This window comes from Syngnathus scovelli, chromosome 13 (assembly GCF_024217435.2).
Source record: "Syngnathus scovelli strain Florida chromosome 13, RoL_Ssco_1.2, whole genome shotgun sequence".
NCBI lineage: Eukaryota > Metazoa > Chordata > Actinopteri > Syngnathiformes > Syngnathidae > Syngnathus > Syngnathus scovelli.
The window spans coordinates 14,223,122-14,242,602 of NC_090859.1; the positions used below are offsets into that span (position 1 = coordinate 14,223,122).

Here is a 19,481-nt window from a genome sequence, read left to right on the forward strand (position 1 = left end):
GTTGGATAGCTTTTGCTCTTTCTTGACTCCAGATCAGGACGGTTGGCTGGGCGAATTCTCCGGGGGTCAGCTGGACCCCCTGCTGTGGAAGGAAGGCGAAGTCTATTTGCTGCCTCTCTCAGAGGACGAGCCGGGCTACTACAGAGCCCCGGGTGAGCGCACGCGTTGAATGCCATTAATAATGTTTACCGTCTTATTTTTGGCCCTTCGTTTCTACGGCGGAGCATCTGTAGTGCTCGTCTGAGATGAAATGCGCTTTTTTGGCAGTGTGTCCAAGTGCGGCTATTTTGTCCGTCCCTCCGTCCCAATCCTTTATCGCAACCATTAGAAGATAAGGGAATAAGCCGGCCCCCGCCGCAGGATTTAGGGCTCATTTCTATCAGCTGCCCCGGCAGCGAAGGCCTGAAGGAATTGACCGCGCCGGAGCGGCGACAAAGTGGAAATTGGCTGCGTTACCGAGGCGGCTGCTCGCCGCTCGCCAAACCCCTCCGGCGGGGCAGCCCGTTAAACGACGCCTCCGCCGGGGTTTGCGGCGAAATGCGAAATAACTAACTAAATCCAACATTCCCCCATTTTGTGTTTTTTGTTGTCGCTACCATGTTATCGGACGCAAATTGTCAGATTTACGCGAGCGGATTTGCGCGGCCGCTCGCCACCCTCGGCAGTCGCCAGGAGGGCGGGATTCCATCAATCCTTTTTAAGAAATTCCAAGCGGACCAAAGACGGTCTTAGCCATTCACACGGCTCCCGAGACATAAGCCGACACTCGGCGGGACCACGCGTCACGCTGGTGCCTTCCCAAATGGCGGCTGACAAGTGGGTGTCGGACTTGGCGGCGACAGCTCCGCAGATAGCGTGAAAGTAGGGGGGGGTTGAATTGTGGGGACGTCACTCTTGGGCGCTTCAGCATCCGTTTTTCATTTGGAGTGGACATCTTGCAGTGTCAAGTGGAACAAACTTAACGGTATGATAGCAGTTGGCTGGACACGAGCGTGATCCCGGACATCTGCTTGATCCTTGACACAGGCGGATTCGGGGTCCCCCGCGGCGCCACCGCCAGTCCGACCGGTGGAGAGCAGCTGCCGAGCAGGACTTGAGGGTGGAGGGGTGGGGTCGTCTCACTTGAGGCCCTCATGCAATCTGGCGAGGAAAGAAAAGTGCCACCGAGGAAAGTAGGAAAATCAAATGGGTGCAGGCGATTATTTGGGGAGGGGGTTCATGTTTTGAGTGAGTGAGGGGAGACACTTCAAGTGGACAATAGAAACAGATGTGTTTATTTCTTCCGACAGAAAATGGCAAGCGACTCTCGAACGTGCTGAGGAATGTTTGTTTATTCCAGCGCACAACGCAAGCAGGGAGATATTTAATTGAGAGGAGGCGTTTATTTGTTCAAGTGCACGAGGTAAACAAAGACACGTCTATTTTGGGGAGAGGTCAAAACTGGGAAGCGTCTCCATTTGTTCAAGCCGGCCTTCAAGCATTTCTTTGAGGAGCGCCATTTATTTAATGCACGAGAAAACGGGGAAAAAAGACGCGCCAACTTTTCCCTGTGTTTTGAATCTTTAAGTGGAGCATAAAAATAAAGCAGCACAAGGACACATGGCGCTTGCTTCATTCACACCAAGCTAAGCACTCCAGTGAGGCATAAAAAAAAAAAAAACAGGTCGCCATGACGACTCTTGATGATGTCGAAGCAGGGACCACTTAAGAACATTCGACGCCCCTTTCCAATGAACCATTTGGGCTCTCCAGGTTTTTATTGAATCTGATTTTTCAATTTCCTCATGATTCAAAAGTTGCTGTTTATTTGCATGTTGCAATGTGACAATGCTGGATTGCTTTATAAATTGCCTTTCGCCTCCCCCGGTGTAAAAGCGTCTCCCTCGACGAGCGTCATTAAAGGCATCTTCCTACGCCAGCAGAAAAAAGAAAGATATGTAAAAATATGGAAAGACTTATCACTGGCAAGAGGGTAACTTTTTAATTGCACCGTCCTGCGCTTTTGCTTTTTTTTTTTTTTTTTGTGAACCGTTTGGAATTTCAAAAAGGTTGCTGTATGATAAAAAAAAAAAAAAAAATTACATTTTTTTCCACACATTAAGGAGTGAACGCTTATAAATTTAATTTAAAACTTTTCAAACTGCTGACTTGCTTCTCTGTTAGACAAATTTACGGGTGACCAGAGCCACAGCTACGGCCAGCTCCTCTCCGTCACCTTCACCTCGGAGAGCCCGGAACTGCTTCCCGAGCGCGTCGCCGCCATGCTCGACGGCGACGGAATCACCCTCGGCGCCGAACTCACGCCCGGCCGCGTCCAACAGGGCGACCCTGCCCTCTCGCCGCAAGAAACCTTTTTCCTCAGGTAAAAACAAATTCTTACAAGCAGAGGATTCTTGTCTCCTGCATATATGCTCTCTATGTCAGTCCTTTTTTTTATTTTTTATTTCCTCAATTGTTTTCCTTATTCCACAAGTTCTCGCCCTTGCCCCGAACATATAATCGTGCTCGGAATGGGAATAGATCAGCCACAGGCGAGAATAAATTCTCTTACAGTTGGGACACACAGGAAAGGAAATACTACTTGTACCGTTGTACGTATCGTAAAAATCAAAAATGAAGCGCTATTTTTTTGCCAAGAGATACTACACTGTATTTGGACTTGATGATAAAAGAATGAAATTAAATAGTTGAAATATTACAAAAAAACTGTGGAGATTACAAAATTTATTTCTAAATAAAACATGATTAAAAGTTCTTTTCATTCTTCAGCAGAGCTCTCACGTTGGTTGAAAGCCCCGAAGCCAAAAATGTGACGCAACCTTCTGCCAAAAGTGCGTGTGCCGCCTGCACCTTATGTAAAAACCAAACGAGGGCCGAAAGAGGAATTTCTCCGACAAAAAGACTCAAAGCCGCCGTTAGGAATTTGACATTCAAGAAGAGGGGATGCTTGCCAAATAGTGGAACTATTGTGAAAAATGTCCCATCTCTTAACTAGCAGCCTCCAAATTCCAGTCGGGTAAACACGTTAGGCGGTGCTAAGATCATCACGCCATCGCGGCGCTGTCGATTAAATTGCGCCGCGAGGATTTAAGCCGTGGGCCAAAAGATAAGCGGAGGCGATGATTGGTTGAGATGAGCTGAGCCGGGCAAACAACGGCGCCCTGTTTGCCTTTTTGGATCAAACACACCACTTGAGAAAAGCAACTACGGCGAATCCTCGCTTATTGCGAGAGATCATATTTCAGAGCCCAAAAAAAAATTCGCAATCCCATCAAATGAGCTCAGCACTGTTTGTTTCCCTAAAAGTGGTGTTGACACCAGTGCGGCTCTTTTGTCCAATGATGATCTCGCGGCTTGCTGATGGAGCGAGCTCGGTCTTAATGACGGCCACACTCTGCTCGCCACTGATTATGGCGGGACAATGGCCCTCCCTTGGGGGCGAGCGCCGCGCCCGAATTTGTTCACTGTGCCCGCTTATCTTGGTCGGCCCCCTCGGAGGCCCGCTTTGTGATCACTTCTCTTTTAATTAGACGGGAGTCATGGACACCGATGGAAATGCCAAAGCTCGGCGCCAGATTTCAATTGGCTTGTTCTTTGGCTTGTGTTTAGTCCCGAGTCACGTGACTGGTCAAATTTAACACGTTCACTTTATCATTGGGAAATCCCAATTGATTGTTCATGCTAACATTAGCCTTCCAAATATCCACCCTGTTGAGCAATCTGAATGTTTGACAAGTTCAATCTCAACTTTTTCCAACCGCTGCACTTGCCTCGGCGAATGTGAGATTCGTCTTCAGGTAGGGGAGCTGACGCAGCACCTACGGCGGCGGCAATCAAACATGGCGCTACGGTACATGTCAGATGTGTCGCCGCGTGGCATTTACAGATCATCCCGCAGCCGTCTGGGTAAAGCTCAAGCGTCAAGGCCCCCGAAGATGTCAGAGTCAGCACATTTACATCTTGGCATATAATGTGTGTGGCGGGAAGCTTGTAATCATCCCCAAATGTGAAGATTACTGGCGCGCTGCGGCTAAAGTGTGATCAAAGAGGCGCTGCACATCTGCTGTTTAATCTGCGGGAAATTAAGAGGATGTGTTCTCGTGTCGTCGCAGGCTTGATGAAAGCCAGATGACGCCAAAGCTGGCCGTCGTGGAGTTTCGCCGCCTCCTGCGCAACGTGACGGCGCTACGCATCATCAACGCCGGAGGACTCAATTGTAAGTTACCTGAGCGCATCGGCGCCTCCAGTGGCCGTCGCAGACACAACCCGGGCTTTTCTTTTCGGAAACTTTCTCGCAGTTTCTGCCCTTAATCCAAATTAGAAAGCTTTTCCTTTTTTTTTTTTTTTTTCTGGGACATTTCCTTGTGTAGACGACGCACTGTCACATGCTCATCAATAATTGGAATGCGGCAGAAAGGATTTGAGCATAAAATTTTAAGAGCGGAGAACACGGCGAGCTGTACCCAGCGCTAGAAAGAGGACGTTTATTCCCAAATGTTGCTCACTCACTCTTGAAATGGTTTCGTTTTTCATCTCCGCAACAACCGGATGCCATTAGAGAAGAAAATAACAACTGTGTACGCTATCGAAAATAGCAATTTCAAAAGATGTGTAGTAAAAGAAATGAGTCATAGATATTTAATGGGTGGATACGCCGTTGCTAAGCTAATATCCTTTTTTGGGATCGTCGCCCCTACAAAATCAAAGTTGCAGTGTATTTGTGTTTCATACTGCCCCCTTGTGGCCAAGGCGCAAACACCAGAAGGCACAGCACAATTCCCATTGCGCTGAAGCAAAAAATTGAACTCTACACTTTATTAAAGTGTGCTTTTACTGTCTGTTGTATAAAGTACCATGTTATAGAGGGCTCTTCTTCTTATTAAAAGAGAGCGGAAAGTAATTTTGCTCTGAGCGGCCACCGCCAGGCTTTTAGCTTCCATGTAATGTCGCTGCAGGGAGACAGGGAACATGTGTCCCCTGGAGTTCACATTTTTCCTCCCCATTAAAAGCGGCTTGACATAGATGTCGAGAAACCGGTGGCGGCAACCTCGCTGGTCATTTAACCGTCATCATTTTTCATGGGGATTCTCCATTTCATGTGAGGAGCGCTTCAGCGGCGGCGGCGTTTCCCTCTGACCGAGGCGTGACGCCGTCCCGTTTGGCCGCAGACGGATGAAAACCATTGGCGGCGTAATGAGGGCGACGTGAGCGAAGAAGGCGGACCGTGACGTGACCGCTTCTAACGAGTGGCCGTGCCGACATTCTGTCCGTTTTAATGAACGCCGCCTTCGTTTGCGGAGCGGCGGCGTAATAAGACGGGCCCGGATTGCCTCCTCGGCGGCACGCCTTCGGAATTTTAATAGCGCCGAAGAGGAGTCAAAAGTGTGAAATTAGGCGCCGAATTTAGAGGAATGAAAAGATCTCCATCAATCGTGCATGTCAGAGAAGTCAAATTCCGGTTTTGGGTTTAAATTGCTGAGGATGTTAAGCACAGAGGCGCCAGATTTTGCCCTCATTAAAATAACGACAGGTAACTAGCTTCCTCTCTTTCTGTACTGTTAAAAAAAAAAAGAAAAAGAGTTGGAGCGCCGAAAGATGGCAGATGAGAGCAGCCTTGATGGAATTTTGACATGAAGGTTTGACGCCTCTGTCTGAAAGGCACTCTGTGGGACAAAAGTAGAAAATCATTAGCACAGAGGTGCTAGCGGTGGTTAGCATGTCTGCTTCCTTGGAATCCCAACTTCTTGGTATCTCTCCAAGTCAACAATGTCTTTTGCTTGTGTCTCATCTCCAGACACATCCCAGCTCTCGGCGGTCCATCTGGCCTCGGCATCCCCCGCCGCTGGCGAGACGGCGCCCCCTGCCCCCTGGGTGGAAAGCTGCACCTGTCCCATCGGGTTCGTCGGCCAGTTCTGCGAGCGATGCGCGCCCGGATTCACACGGGAGGTCCCGAACGGCGGCCCCTTCTCCACGTGTGTCCCCTGCGACTGCCATCAGCACGGAACTTGCCACCCAGAGACAGGTTTGTGATTGCCAAAGGATGCCACTAGATGGTGCCAAATCACTAATAATTATTCTCATTAGACACGGTTTTGGCCTAATCGCAAACCATTATTGTTTGTTAAAATGGTGTCTAGGAGGGGTAAAACTGAATAAAAAAAATAAAAAAGTTGTAGATTTCCACCTACTGCAAATGGATTTGGAACATCCAGTGTCCTCCCCACGATTAGCTGTAAAGCATAAATGTGACACTTTTTTCCCCCCAATACATAATTCACAAGTGAATTCTGTTTTATACTGCTTTCCAAGTGTGGGTTTTCTGATTCACTTCCCGCAGGCGATGTTCTGTAAAATAGTAACGCGGCAGCCGTTGGGCGGCACAAACATGGCAAGTTTATTTATTTATATTGATGTGCGCGCACAAGGCCTTCTTGGAGTGTCTTTTACGGAGTCGCGCTCTCGTGAGTGGAAAAGGCAAAAAAGAAAAAATAAGCAACCCCCTCCCTTTAGAAAGAAGACAGAGATTTTTCTCCCATCTTTTATCGTTCCTCAATCTCGACCCAGTTTGCAGACGCCGCCAGCTGCGACTGGCGCTTACATTGTGTTTGTTATCAATTTGATTATGTAGGAGGGAGGTAATTAAAAGTGCAAAAAATGGACAAAAACATATTTATTTGATAGCTATTCAAATCTTTTAAGCATTACTTGCCCACAAACAGGCAAGACATTAAAATGTTTCTTCTTTATTGTTTTGAAAGTGGGGGAAACCATTTGAAAGCTCGTTCCCGACCCCCACAGGACAAAATAAGAACAGCAGCCACTATTGCTTATATTAAATAGGAAATGATTGCTTATTGTGTGAAGAAAAATGTATTTGATTGATTTTGATTAATTACAAAAGCCTTCATTTAATTAGATACATTTTTTTAATGGCGTTCTTCTGCTCCTTTTTCTGATGAGCGCCTGATTAGATTGGTTAGCCGCCACTCCGCCAACGACGTCTCATTTGCTTGCGGCTCTTTGTGTTGCGACAGGCTCTTTTTTTTTCTCCTCGAAACACTCGCCGGCTTGTTCTTGCTCTTTTTCATCTCCCTTCCTTCGTCCTGGTTGCACCTGCTCTTCGCTTCGTCTTCATCCTGCAGCGCTTCCTGAACACTCTTTTTTTTCTTTTTTTTTTTGCTACGGCTCCCCTTTCATGTGTTTGCTCACCCTTAGAAAAGAAGCTTTAATTGTAAAAGGCTTTGCGAATTTGCGAACCAAAACAGCAGCACCGACCGAGCAAGGCACATCTTCCAACATGATGGAAGATAAATATATAGATAAATGTTATTTCTATTAATAGAATATTTGCCCACTGACATCCATTAAATGTTCAACGCATTTAAAAAAAAAAAAAAAAACTAGGCTGACCCTGAAATATTTACTGTTTTCATTCTTCCTGTTTCGAGTAACCGACAGTGGAATTACTTAAAAAAAATAAACAGGAGCCAAAACAAAATGGAGTTATATAAACAGTACTAAGAAATTCCACAATGTTATGCCTCGGTGGAGCCTTTTCACTTACTTTCAAACTCTAGATTGTAAGACATTGACGGTGTTTACAGGAGGCTCACAATCTTATTTGCCTCCACGTTGACATTTGAGACCAACTACAATCAAATTCTGCCTTGTACCAAGTCAAGCGTCCAGTTGATGTCTGCCATTTTACTTCACGTGGCAAAGCTAGCTGAGGACAAACTTTGTAGTCACAAAAGTTCGATCCAAACTTTGTCGACTTCATTTGCGCTAATGAGCTAAGTATAGCTGGCACTTTGAAGCTATTTACATGCCGCTCCTAGCACGCATGCTAATGATGAAACAAGCGTGTCCTCTTGAGTCGCTCTTTACAACCATCCCACGGGGTGTCCTTTAGCGCCCGCTAGCTAAAATTAGCCCCGTCGTCGGGCTTCGATTTTATTGCACGAACAATAGAAAATATTGTCAAGAGAGTCAGTAAGGCATCCCCGACCCGCCATTCCTCCGCCCAGAATCCTAATCGCCACGTAATCACGGGAGGAGCACGAACGTGATCTGGGGAACGGAATTTATTCAGCCGACGTGGCGGGAAGTCGGAGCTTCCTAATCGTGATTTATTAACGCTCGCCGCGTCGTGCCGCTTGTTTGCAGTCGCGCAACAGCAGCACATTGGAAAATTCATATTTGTGCACCAAATGAGAAATGTCACCCCCATCCCAAACAGCCCAAGTGATTCAACTTTAGCCAAACATACCCTCCCCGTCTTTGTCCCTTCGTCGGGTTAGGGTTAAGCCTAAAGTTGCGGCTTTTTCACCCCCGGTGACCTCGCACCCGAGCAGCCCAGTCGGCGATGCTCGACTGCTTTGTCAACTTCTCGCTCGACTTTTTGTGCTCATTGCCTCTGAGAGATGACATTTAAACATCCGTTTAAGAAGGAGGAGGGTGTGTGGAGGGGGGGGTCTTTTATTGGTAAACATGACTCACAGGCTAGCATGCTAATAGCCTTAGCGTTTGCTTGTACGTTAATTGATGCAATGAGACAGGTATTCTCCTTTTGAAGGCAGTTTTCTGATTTTTTCTCATTCCCTTTGCTCCGGTAAGAGACTCTAAAAAAAAAAAAAAAAGGGTTTCTTGTGTTTCTTGGCTTCTCCCACCACACTGCGGCACTTGTGACATTTAAGCCATGCAAAAGAGCCGCGCATTATTCCAGCCCCCCAAAAGTTGGCCTGGTACAAATGTCAACGTGACAAACAAGTATGTGCTGAACTCCGGACTGTAAGAATGTTATTTATTTGTTTGTTTGGGCTTTTGTCTGCTCGCGGGCACGTGTGGTTCGCAGGCGGCAGCGACTGATGGATGAGTGCAAAAGCTGCAAACAAATCAGAGCGAGGGGGGGGGGGGGGGGGGGGGGCAGAGTTATTGCGTCTATACTTTTTTTTGCCAGTAGGGGGGGTTGACTATGAATCTCAAGGGTGGGAGGTTTTGTTCTTCCATGACCTTATGGAGCTGTTTTATGTTTTATGGTGAGTTATCAAAGTTCACCGGCACGCTCCACCCAATGAAAATTCCGAGGATATGCAATTCAGCTTCATCCATCTTGCTAGTATTTACGTTCAAATATTTTGCCATCATACTCTAGGACAGGTTCATCTTGAGAATGGTCCATTCTAAAGATGTGAGGTTGTTGTAAAATACTGAATAGTATGGTGGCAGAATAATGTAAAATGCTTTTTGTCAGCATCAGCCATCATTCTCGCTGCTTGTTTGCAGCTAAGTGAGCTAGCGCTAAACCCGAGGTGACCTCATTATGGTTTGGAGCCTGGAAAGCCCAGCCAGTCTGAGCCCAGTCTCAAGCTTTCTGGAAAGCGTCTACAGGGTTAGGACGGGTCGGCCGCTCCTGCAGGTCGATGCGGTCGCTCCGCTGGGATCTTCTTTAATGAGTCTGCAGGAGAGACAGACGCTCCCGGCGGGGAGGGCGGAAGTGGAGCAGGGAATTCTCTTTGCAGAGTGTGTCCTGTTCCGAGGCGGGCAGAAGTTTGACTTTAGCATCAGATAATAAACAAACTGAGAGTGCGCAACTCACCTTGTTTGCTTAGCATGGATAGCGACGTCACCTGTACAAATATTGACGGAAAGTAGCATGGCCTTAGAACATTAGCATTAGCCTTACTTAACTATTGAAGGTATCTTGGCCCCATAGCATTAAAATTAGGCTTCATAACTAGCCTTGTTTGCTTCTCATGCTAAGCCTGCTAGCTTAGCCTTAGCATTTTTAGCAAGGGTGTTGCCTCGTTAGCTTAGCTAGCACAATAAATAATATGAATGCGTTTGTTGGATGTTGCTTCCAATCAAATTTCACCTTCTGCCTGTTGCCATCTGAATTGAAATGGACAAAACGGTCTCAGAATGACAATGGCGGTGTGGCGCAGGCCCTTCTTCTGCCTCATATCCCGCTCAGTCATCTTCACACTCGGTAAAGTCAGCGTTACTGTTAAATTCATCATCGTGTCGTCGCTTTGCTACCATTTTGAAGACGATTCTTTGCCCCGTTTAACAAAAAGGTGTAAATCTACCAGGCAGTCGGATAAGGCGGAACGGCCATGTCGGTTTACGTTAAAATAACAGCTTCAAAGTCATCCAGGTGATAAAGCTTCGATAAAAAAGGGAGACCGCATCTCCACTGTCGCCGTGGCAACCTCATCTTTGGCTCAGCTTAAACTGACAAAAAAAATATATAATCGAGTGACTCCTCATGTTTAATCATTTGACAACGTGCGGGTGAGAACAGTCCCGCCCGACACTTTAAACTCAAGTTGACTGTCTGGCCATGCTCGGTATTAAGTCGACGAACGCTTCCTGATCTTGCAGCGTGTTTAATATTGCATTGTTGCGGGCCTTGAATAAATAATGGCAACATCCCATGACGAGATGTACGATTAAATGAAGCTGCTAGCAAACGCCGATGCCACTTCAGCACGACATGTCACGTTCGGCGCCGATGCAATTAGATAAAGCACTCGCCGGCTTCCGTGATTTATCACTCTTGCAGCATAATAACTCATGAAAACAGCATAATTAATCTGGTATTTTTCAAAAAAAAATGTTTATGGACACAGCTCCAGGATTTAAATATGTTTTTGTTATTGTTTTCCCCGGGACTACTTCATAGGCATGCTAATCTGCCTGCCGGTAGCTCGAGGGAATCGCCTCCCTCCCTCCCTTGAAGGCAATTACGGCCTGGCCGAGTCCGCTTGTCTTTCTCGGAAAGAGTTTTGGAGCCAAGTTGAGATGAGTGTCAAGGACGCAGCGCCTCCGGCTGGTGAATGACTAGAACTGCATCTTCTGTGTCCTGGAGTCATTTTTTGGAGGGGCTCAACATGTCTGAAAACTGAGCACTTGATGTTAGTTTACAGCTTTGCTCATTTTTATTTCTATTCCAGGCGAGTGTGAGTGCTCAGACTTCACCGGCGGGCTGACCTGCGAGCGCTGCCTGCACGGTTACTACGGCAACGCTTTGATTGGCACGCCGAGCGACTGCCAGCCCTGCCCTTGCCCCGGTGGGAGCGGTTGCGTGCAGCTGCCAGAGTCGGACCAGGTGCTGTGCACCGACTGCCCCGCCGGACAAACAGGTGAGTGACCCGCTCCGCCGGCGCTAACGTCACGGTCTGACTCCGCCCTCCCTCCCGTCGACAGGTTCCCGCTGCCAGATGTGTGATGACGGTTACTACGGCGACCCGCTGGGGCGTTCGGGGACGGCACGGGAGTGCGTCAGATGCGACTGCAGCGGTAACGTGGACCCCAACGCGGTGGGCGTGTGCGACCGCCTGACCGGCCGTTGCCTCAAGTGCGCGGGGAACACCGAGGGCGAGCGTTGCCAGAGCTGTCGCCGAGGTTACTACGGCGACGCTCGCAGTGACGCGCCCGGACTGAAGTGCAAGCGTGAGTGGTCGGTCGAGTCCACCAAAGTCCACCAAAATATCTCCTCATGTAAAATGAATTGTCATCTCCAGCGTGCAGCTGCAACCCCGCAGGAACCTCGGGCCACGCTACAGAGTGTCACCCCGAGACGGGAAGTTGCACGTGCCTGGAACACGTGGCCGGGCGGGACTGCGGCCACTGCCGGGAAGGCTTTTTCAACCTCCGGCACGGCGTAGGTTGCGAGAGGTAAAGCCACGCCGAGGAGAACTCAGCTGAAGAGCACTTTGAGGAACATGGGCTCCCTCCAGGTGCTCGTGTCACCCCATCGGTTCGTCGTCCGTTACCTGCCACCCGGTCACGGGGCAGTGCTTGTGCAGAGGCGGCGTGGAGGGACGGCTGTGCGACGCATGTCGACCGGGCTTCTTTGGATTCTCGTCACGAGGATGCAGAGGTACGCTTTTTTTCAAGATCGAGCCCGCTGCCAGATTTCCAACTTCTGCTCGTTCTCCCGGCAGCCTGCGACTGCGACCCGATGGGTTCCGTCTCCATGCGCTGTCACGCCAACGGCACGTGTCCGTGTCGGCCCGGCTTCACCGGCTCCAAGTGTGACAAATGCCGGCCCAACCACTTCCTACACCGAGGCACGCACCAGTGCCAGGAGTGTCCCGCCTGCTACGGACTGGTGCAGCAGCAGGTGCCTTCACAACTAAAAGTTCAAGCCCCCCCCCAAAAATACAATTTAGCTGTCAAATTGAACTGTGCAAACGAAAGCCCCAAAAGGGCCAATCAGTTGAAATAAGAATGAAAGCTTCCCCGAAGGCCCTTTAGTTGTCGAAATAATAATAAGAATTAAAGCCCCCCATAAAAGCCAGAATGAACTGTGCCAATTAAAACCACCTCCATTTTGTTGCCGCGATTAACAGGCGAGACATAAAGCCTCAGACGACACCAATTAGTTGTTCGATTAATAATGAGCGCCTCAGAAAGGTCATCTCGTCACTGATAATCAGGATTAAAACTACATTCAGTTGTTGGAATTATCGGTAAAGAGTAAAGTAAGCATTCTCTCGCCCCGCCCGCCCGCTTGGAAGACAAACGAGCACGTCGGCAAAATCGGAAACCGAGGAGGATCTTGAAAGGAAAAAGCCGGTTAAAACAATGTCAGCGGTGACAAGTGTTCCAACCTTTCTGGGGAGGGAAAAAAAAAAAAACAATGCTTCCGACTGTGGACAAATGTCCCGCACATTGACGGACTTTTTTTGTGAAATCTCATATCTGGAGAAATTCCCTTCCCGCTTTGTTAGATATGAAGCGGCCTTTCATTCGCCACTTATCTGACCGTTGTTATTCATTTATTCATTGCTTCTGTCGGAATACTTCATCTCCCTCCTTGGGATGAATAAGAACAGCTTTTTTTTCGTTTTTGGGTCTGGGCTTTTTTTGACACTGAGTGATAAATCGCGGTGGGTGCTTGCTATTTATCTATTTTTTTTTTTTTTTTGTGCAAAATGGGCTAAAAGGCAATGGCGGAAAAATGCTGGCTCTACTGATATTTCACTGGAAAATTTCCTGAAGCGACTTTGGCCGCTTATTCAGCATCAGTCCGAGTTATACAGACCGGAGACACGGGATTTTTTTTTTTTTTTTTTTTTTTTACAGGAATTGTGAAAGGCGCTAAAGGTAGATAAATGGCGAGCATGTGTTCATTCCCCGCTTATCTTTCCATTGCGATTCATTTATTCATTGCTTTTGTCGGACTGTCGCATTTCCCTCCTCCCGATAAATAAGTCCCATTTTTTTTCTTGTTCGTTCAATTTTTGCACACCCCGAGTGCTAAATGCTAGCGTTGTTCCAGGCGGAGAAGCTGAGGACAAGCCTGCAGGACACCGAAAAGCTCCTGGCCGGTTCGGATTGCCGAAGCCGATTCACCAAGCGGCGCCCCCTGCTGGGATTTCCCACCGACACCACTCACGAGAACCTACGGGACGGGCCAACGTTACCCAACGCGCTGGAGGAATTTTTGGCTCTCCAAGGTAAACGCGGACACACTCCGGGATTCCAATTCCTTTTTTTTTGGGGGGTCTTTTCTTCACTTCCAGAGGCTCAGGAGGCCTTCGTAGGACAATTCTCCTCGCTGGAGGTGTCCGCGGGCGCTCTGGCGGCTCGCCTGCGCGACGTGTCGGCCGCTTCCAACTGCAGCGACGAGTCCAAAGAAGAAGGAGGGGCGTGTCGGACGTTAGCCGGGATCGCGCTGATGGTCGGCGAGGCCCAGACGCAACTAAAGAGGGCCACAAAGGACCTGGACCTCATGGTGGGTTCTTAATTTGAAGCACATCAAAGTAATATTTTTTATATAACATCATTATTTATTATTTTTATTTTTTATTATTTTATTATCGTTTTTAGATGATTTTGTAAGATTTTTTTAGGAGGCGGCCATTGACGGATCCAAAGTGGCCCCGCATCGTCAAAATATCGTCTCTTCCGTGTTGAGTTTTGAGTCATACATGTTTGACGAGGTGCTTTAAGGCGGCGGCGCCGCCGCTGTAAAAGGAGGATTGCTTCCAACCTTCTGGAGCCCAGCCACCTTTTATAGGCCACCAAATCCCCACCAAAGCAAACCTTCAAAGCAAATCTTTTCATTCCTCATCCAGCCGCCTCCTCTTCATCCTTCTCCACCTTTTGAGCAGCAAAATCGGCAGGGAGGGAAGACAAAAAAATGTGCAGGCGGGGAACCAAGGCATCAATTGTTGATGTATTTTCCACATATTTGTTTCATTTGCATGATCCCAAATAAAATGGAGACAGGATGGCAGGAGACGATGATGATGATGTTGTTTTTTGTGACCCCGCTTTGAACCGTGCAAGATATTAAAAAGTTCACAAGGTGAGTCTGGTGACATGGCAGGCCACCATTTTCCCACAGACTGCTTCTCTGAATGGTGCCAGACTTTTAAAGTTGCGACCTATTTTTAATTCAGTTCCCAAACTTTTGGGTGCGCACGTCTATCATGATTAAACAGGTTTTTTTTGTCATTGTCTGATAGCAAGGCACGACCACAAAGTCAAGGACGAATCTCCAATCACTCAGCAGTGTTTATTATCCCCAAAAAATCTCAATAAGCCCAAAAATAATTAAGAAATGTGTTCCCTTGCTAGATCATTCCTTTTGAAATTGATTCGGGATCGAATCAATGGAAGATGATGGTGAACGAGTCTCAAGCCCTCAAGAAAAGGTGAGTACGTCACTTTGTCACGCGTCACTCGTTTGTTCAACACTTCCCGTTTTACGCACTCGTAGCCACGAAGACGCCGCCGAGCGCATGGAGGTCGTGGCCGGCAGGGCGCTCAACACTTCAAAGCACGCCATCGCCTTACTGACGGACTTCCTGGAGGACAACTCCACCGACGAGTACGTCGAGGACCTGACGCGACGGTAAGCAAAGATGTTTACACTCGAAAGTATTTAAAATGACCAAACGGCTTTGGGTGCTAGCTTAATGCTAACAGAAAATAGACTAGACCGTTATGAATGATGATGTCATTTCAGAATGACCCAGATGCGGCAGCAGCGGCAAAATCTGACCGCCTGGGCGAACCAAAGCGTTGCCGACGACGAGGCCCAACAGAAGGACGTCGTCGGGCTGCAGCTCGCCCTGCGTAACGTCTCGTCGCAGCTCAGCCGCACAAACGCCAGTCGAGCGGTTGCCGAGGTAACCGCCGTAAATGTAAGAAACCCGTATCGTTTTTCTGCTGCTGACTTTTCTTGCCGCTGTTTAGCGCGCCGGCTCGTTGTTGGAAAAGACTCAAGAACTGGATCAAAGCGTCGGCTCCAAAGACGACCTCATCGGCGAGATGGCCAACGACACTCGCAACCTGGCGGCGGATGTCAACGCTAAGCGGGAAATTCTAAAGGACGCAGATGAGGTGATGAAATTCGAGGCGCTCAGCGAACGGCAGCGTGCTGATTGCTGTTTTGACTCCTTCAGCTGCAAGGGCGAGCTCAGTGGGCCAAAATGGTTGCCTTGGCTTCAGTGGTGGCAGGAAAAGGGGCGGAGTCAGAAGAAATCAGCCTGCATCGGGATCTTGAAAGTGAGGCTGACAAAAAAAAAAATTGGGATTTTGTGGCAACCTTTTGTATCCTTTTCATTTCCCACCCAGACATGGTGCGCGAATGGCCTCGTCTGCAGACTCAGACTCGGGCTGCTATGAAGAAGAAGAAGCCCCTGGAGGGTAAAGTTCTGGCCAGTGTCACCAAACTGGTCTCGGAGATCCGAGAGACCCTTCAGCCTGCTCGCGAAAACTCCCACCTTGCCAAAAACGTCTCTCAGGAAGCGGAGCGTACCGCCAACACCGTGGCTGAGGTACGCAAACGAGAGCTGAGCTTTGTGAACGGCGAAACCACCCGCATGTGATTCTAGGAATCGAAAGGCCTCCTGACGCAAGCCAAGCACACCAGGACCGCCTTCGCCCACCTCGGCTCCCACGTGGAATCCGCCTTGGAAAGTCTGGACGCGCAGACGTCGCAAGCTGAGAGCGCAAAGGCTCACGTGCCGTCCGAGGTACGGTGTCGTACTTACCGTAGTCGCCCGAATGGTTCAATCGAAATATTCAGGCAAGCCTTAACGTTCTAGTCGGCGCCCTCTCTGGCCGACGTGAGGAAGGACATGGAGGCGGCCAAGATGCAGTTGGAGGCCTACTCGCAAACCCTCACCCAGCTCATTGACAAAATTGGTAACTACTACGTTTTCTCTTCAACCCTTCCAATTCCAATAAAAATTTAAATAAATATATTCATGAAAATGAATTCTCTTAATATTTGGACTTTCAAGAACCACAAACTGTCTACCAGAGCAGCCTTTGCGTGGGTTTAGCGATTTGCCGTTTTGCCATTCTCTCTTCAATCTGTCCTCTCGGCCGCAGACGCCAGCGTGCCTCTGGAGCGTTTCCAGCGCATCCTGAACGAGACGGCGCGGCGCCTGAGCACGCTGCGCGGCAGCGTGGAGGGTCCCCCGCTGAGCGCCAAGATCGGAACCCTGCGTGCGGCGGCAGAGGGCCAGCGCAGCCGCCTGGCGCTCCTGGAACAGGAAGTGCAAGAGATGGTCCGGGAGAGAGACAGTCTGAGGGACATCGCGCTCCACTTGCCGCCTTCCTGTGCTGAGGCCGGCGGCAAGCGCCGCGGCTAACCACGGGACTAAAGGATACGCCGGTACTTTGACCTCAGAGTGACCCGACTCGGATGTCATTCTTTTGTGCATTGCGTTGAGATGAGAACACTCAAATGGAGCTGCTGCTGTAGGCCACAACTCGCACCCAGACGCTCACATTGAAAGAACCGGCTGACTCAACTATAGCTACTGATGTCATGCACTAGGCCACGCCCCTTCAAAGGCACACATCAAAACACGCAAATCCTTCAGCATGTACAGTGTTTACACTTTAGAACAGCAGTTTATTTCTTTCCAATGTCTTTTATTATGTTTTATACACCGCAGTGCTATTTTCTTATAACATAAAACATGTTTGAAATACGACAAAAAATAATTTTTGGGGGGGTCTGACAAGAATTGATTTATTTACAGAACGGTTTAAATTATGAGTTGTTTTTATGAGACAAAAAGGTTTTATTTTGAAAAGCGCTGACCAGCCACAGAACATCAGTCACTCCAAATCAGCAGTAACCTCAAAACACAACGTTGCGGGTATTATATCAAAATGTTCTTCCTGTGAATGCATCAGGGGAAAGCATTTAATGGCAACTTCCCGCTGCGCCACTTTTCTGGCAAAATAGCAGCAATCTTTTCAAATCAGAGATCTTTTCACAGTGACACTGCTCTTCCCTTCTGGTTGCCTTTTGGCTCAAAGCACAAAACTATGTCAGCAATGATGTGGGGGCGGAAAAAAAAGACTTAAAAAAACAAAAATAGATATGACGAAAGTACTCTGAAATGGCGTCCTCACCGCATTTGCTACGACAAGAAATAATAACATACCATGTTAAAATTAACATGCGGTTAAAAAAAAAGAAGCCCTTTTTTACATTTTGTCCAAATTATAGATGGTCAAATATGGAAAAATGTGACTTAGCACATAACCTGTACAGCTCATAAATGTTCAAACGTGATCTATAAAGTAAAACGTGCGGTGACTAAGCGACTTTGTCATCGCCTTGCTTTGTGAACGATTTCCCTATACGCCCGAAGCGCAATTAATGGTGACACCTTGCAAAAAAAAAAAAAAAAAAAAAAAGCAGCGGCATCAGCAAGCTATTAAACACCAGGACCTGCTGAGTCAGTGCAGTAACGAATGCCACTGAGTCACAGCGGGCGTTTGTCCACGATGGACCCCTTAATCACCGCAAGGGCGGCCATGATGAAAACAGACCAAAAATGCTAACAAGAGCTAGCTTGACTCAGCAATCGACTGGTGGTGGCGTTAAACTACCTTTTTTGCAAGAACTTTTTTTTTCATCAGCTTGCACAATACATGATTGAATTAAGCAGATCAATATTGATAACGCCCGCTTCATTATTATCGCGGTCGGGGCACATCCTTTGGTGTTTTGCAGATTGTCACATCATCTAATTAAAACGTATCGAACCAATTAGTCAAGTCAATTAGCCCGCTTGTCTGTTTCGCACCAAGGCGAGCAAACGTGCGAGTCAGCCTCGCAACGCCTAAATTCGTAGAGACAAAATGGCCTTCGTAAGCACAAATTGTGACACCGCCCGGTGTCTTTTTCAGCATTTAATTTAATTCGATTAAAAGCAAAGGAAACGCCGGCCTCTCATTAATCAGCAGGTTCCCTTTCATGCTGCTGTGCCAATTTGTTTTGTCTTCTTTCAACACTTTTGCCGTGGCCCCAAGCAGTGCCATAAATTGGCCAATTAGTGCCCCACAAACCAGGTAGTATTCTTAAAATTACAAAAATCAACCCCCTAAGCTGGTTTCACTTAACTACTAGCTAAACTAGCTATTTAGGAATTAGCGCATTCATGTCAACTACTGCACGCTTTTGCCTCATTAGTAAAAATGTTTGTAGTATGTCGAATTTGCCTTACATGAGCAAGATGAATGTAACAATAGCCAACAAAGTCTGAATTTTTGGCCCATTTGCAATTGTCCTTTAAAGGCAAAGTCATCCTAGAGATTATATCCAATGGTTTCTAAATTTCAACCACAAGTTTTCATCACTGCATGTGGGCGCAGTATGGCAGTGAAATTTAATGACTTGCCATAAAAGGAGAATCTGTAATAACTCAGCAGTTAGCACTCCCCCCATGTTGTGTTAAAACTCGGCCCCAAAAGCCAGTTTCACTTTGCAACATCCAATTTGGTGACTGAGTCGATCATGAGAGGACCCACAAAAATGTCTCAAGTGCTTCAAAGTCGGCCATTTTGTTTCAAAGTGGCCATTTAAGAGTCTTTTGGCTTCTTCCAGCTCATGCAGGGCAACTAACCATCTTCCAATTTAGGAATATTCATGCAGCACCTCCCAGTCTGGTAAAGCGACTCCAGCGTGACTCGATGCTGCCCTCGTGTGGCTGCTGTTAGAAACACCAAAACAGCCACAACATTAGGGACACCCTTGAGAATTTGAACCCGTTTTAGTCACAATGAAGGTAGTTTATCAAGATTTTGCACATTTCTACATAGTTTATAGATTTAACTGTTCACCTTCAAGATTGTTATTTGGAAAAAACAAATACTCTGCTGGCCTAAATCACACTGCACTCTCTGGGGCGAGTGTGTAAGGAAGGTAAATCCAATCTAAATCGCATTTTCTGCTCACGGCGCAGTTTCATCTGCCTCATTCTGCAGTCTTTGACTCTTCCTGGCTCTCTTCCCCGCAGCTATTCATTCCTCCTCTCTTTCCACGGATTGAGGATTTCTTTTCTTTTTTTTTTTTCCTACCCGAAAGCCTCCAAGGATGCAATTACCCCTTAACCCCTGGCCCGGTTCACCTCCTGTACAGTCTCATTTTTTTTGCCCCCACACGTGGTTCTGAATTATGACCCACAGTGACATTTGAGCCAGGAACTCATTTG

General features: G+C 47.7%; 1 protein-coding gene across 1 annotated transcript in view; it reads left to right on the forward strand.

Moving 5' to 3' along the window:
- Positions 1-18,040, forward strand: part of lamc3 (laminin, gamma 3) — a 35,556-nt gene extending 17,516 nt beyond the window's left edge. The window contains exons 9-28 of the mRNA XM_049737285.2: positions 33-152; positions 2,164-2,362; positions 4,113-4,216; positions 5,795-6,022; positions 10,956-11,144; positions 11,209-11,454; positions 11,526-11,679; positions 11,742-11,884; positions 11,949-12,127; positions 13,289-13,466; positions 13,533-13,744; positions 14,593-14,669; positions 14,735-14,869; positions 14,984-15,146; positions 15,214-15,360; positions 15,423-15,525; positions 15,595-15,797; positions 15,855-15,995; positions 16,068-16,167; positions 16,357-18,040. Of these exons, the coding sequence (XP_049593242.1) occupies positions 33-152; positions 2,164-2,362; positions 4,113-4,216; positions 5,795-6,022; positions 10,956-11,144; positions 11,209-11,454; positions 11,526-11,679; positions 11,742-11,884; positions 11,949-12,127; positions 13,289-13,466; positions 13,533-13,744; positions 14,593-14,669; positions 14,735-14,869; positions 14,984-15,146; positions 15,214-15,360; positions 15,423-15,525; positions 15,595-15,797; positions 15,855-15,995; positions 16,068-16,167; positions 16,357-16,619 (3,284 nt within the window). The 3' untranslated portion in view covers positions 16,620-18,040. The remainder of the gene's footprint in view (positions 1-32; positions 153-2,163; positions 2,363-4,112; positions 4,217-5,794; positions 6,023-10,955; positions 11,145-11,208; positions 11,455-11,525; positions 11,680-11,741; positions 11,885-11,948; positions 12,128-13,288; positions 13,467-13,532; positions 13,745-14,592; positions 14,670-14,734; positions 14,870-14,983; positions 15,147-15,213; positions 15,361-15,422; positions 15,526-15,594; positions 15,798-15,854; positions 15,996-16,067; positions 16,168-16,356) is intronic.
- The last annotated feature ends 1,441 nt before the right edge of the window (positions 18,041-19,481 follow it).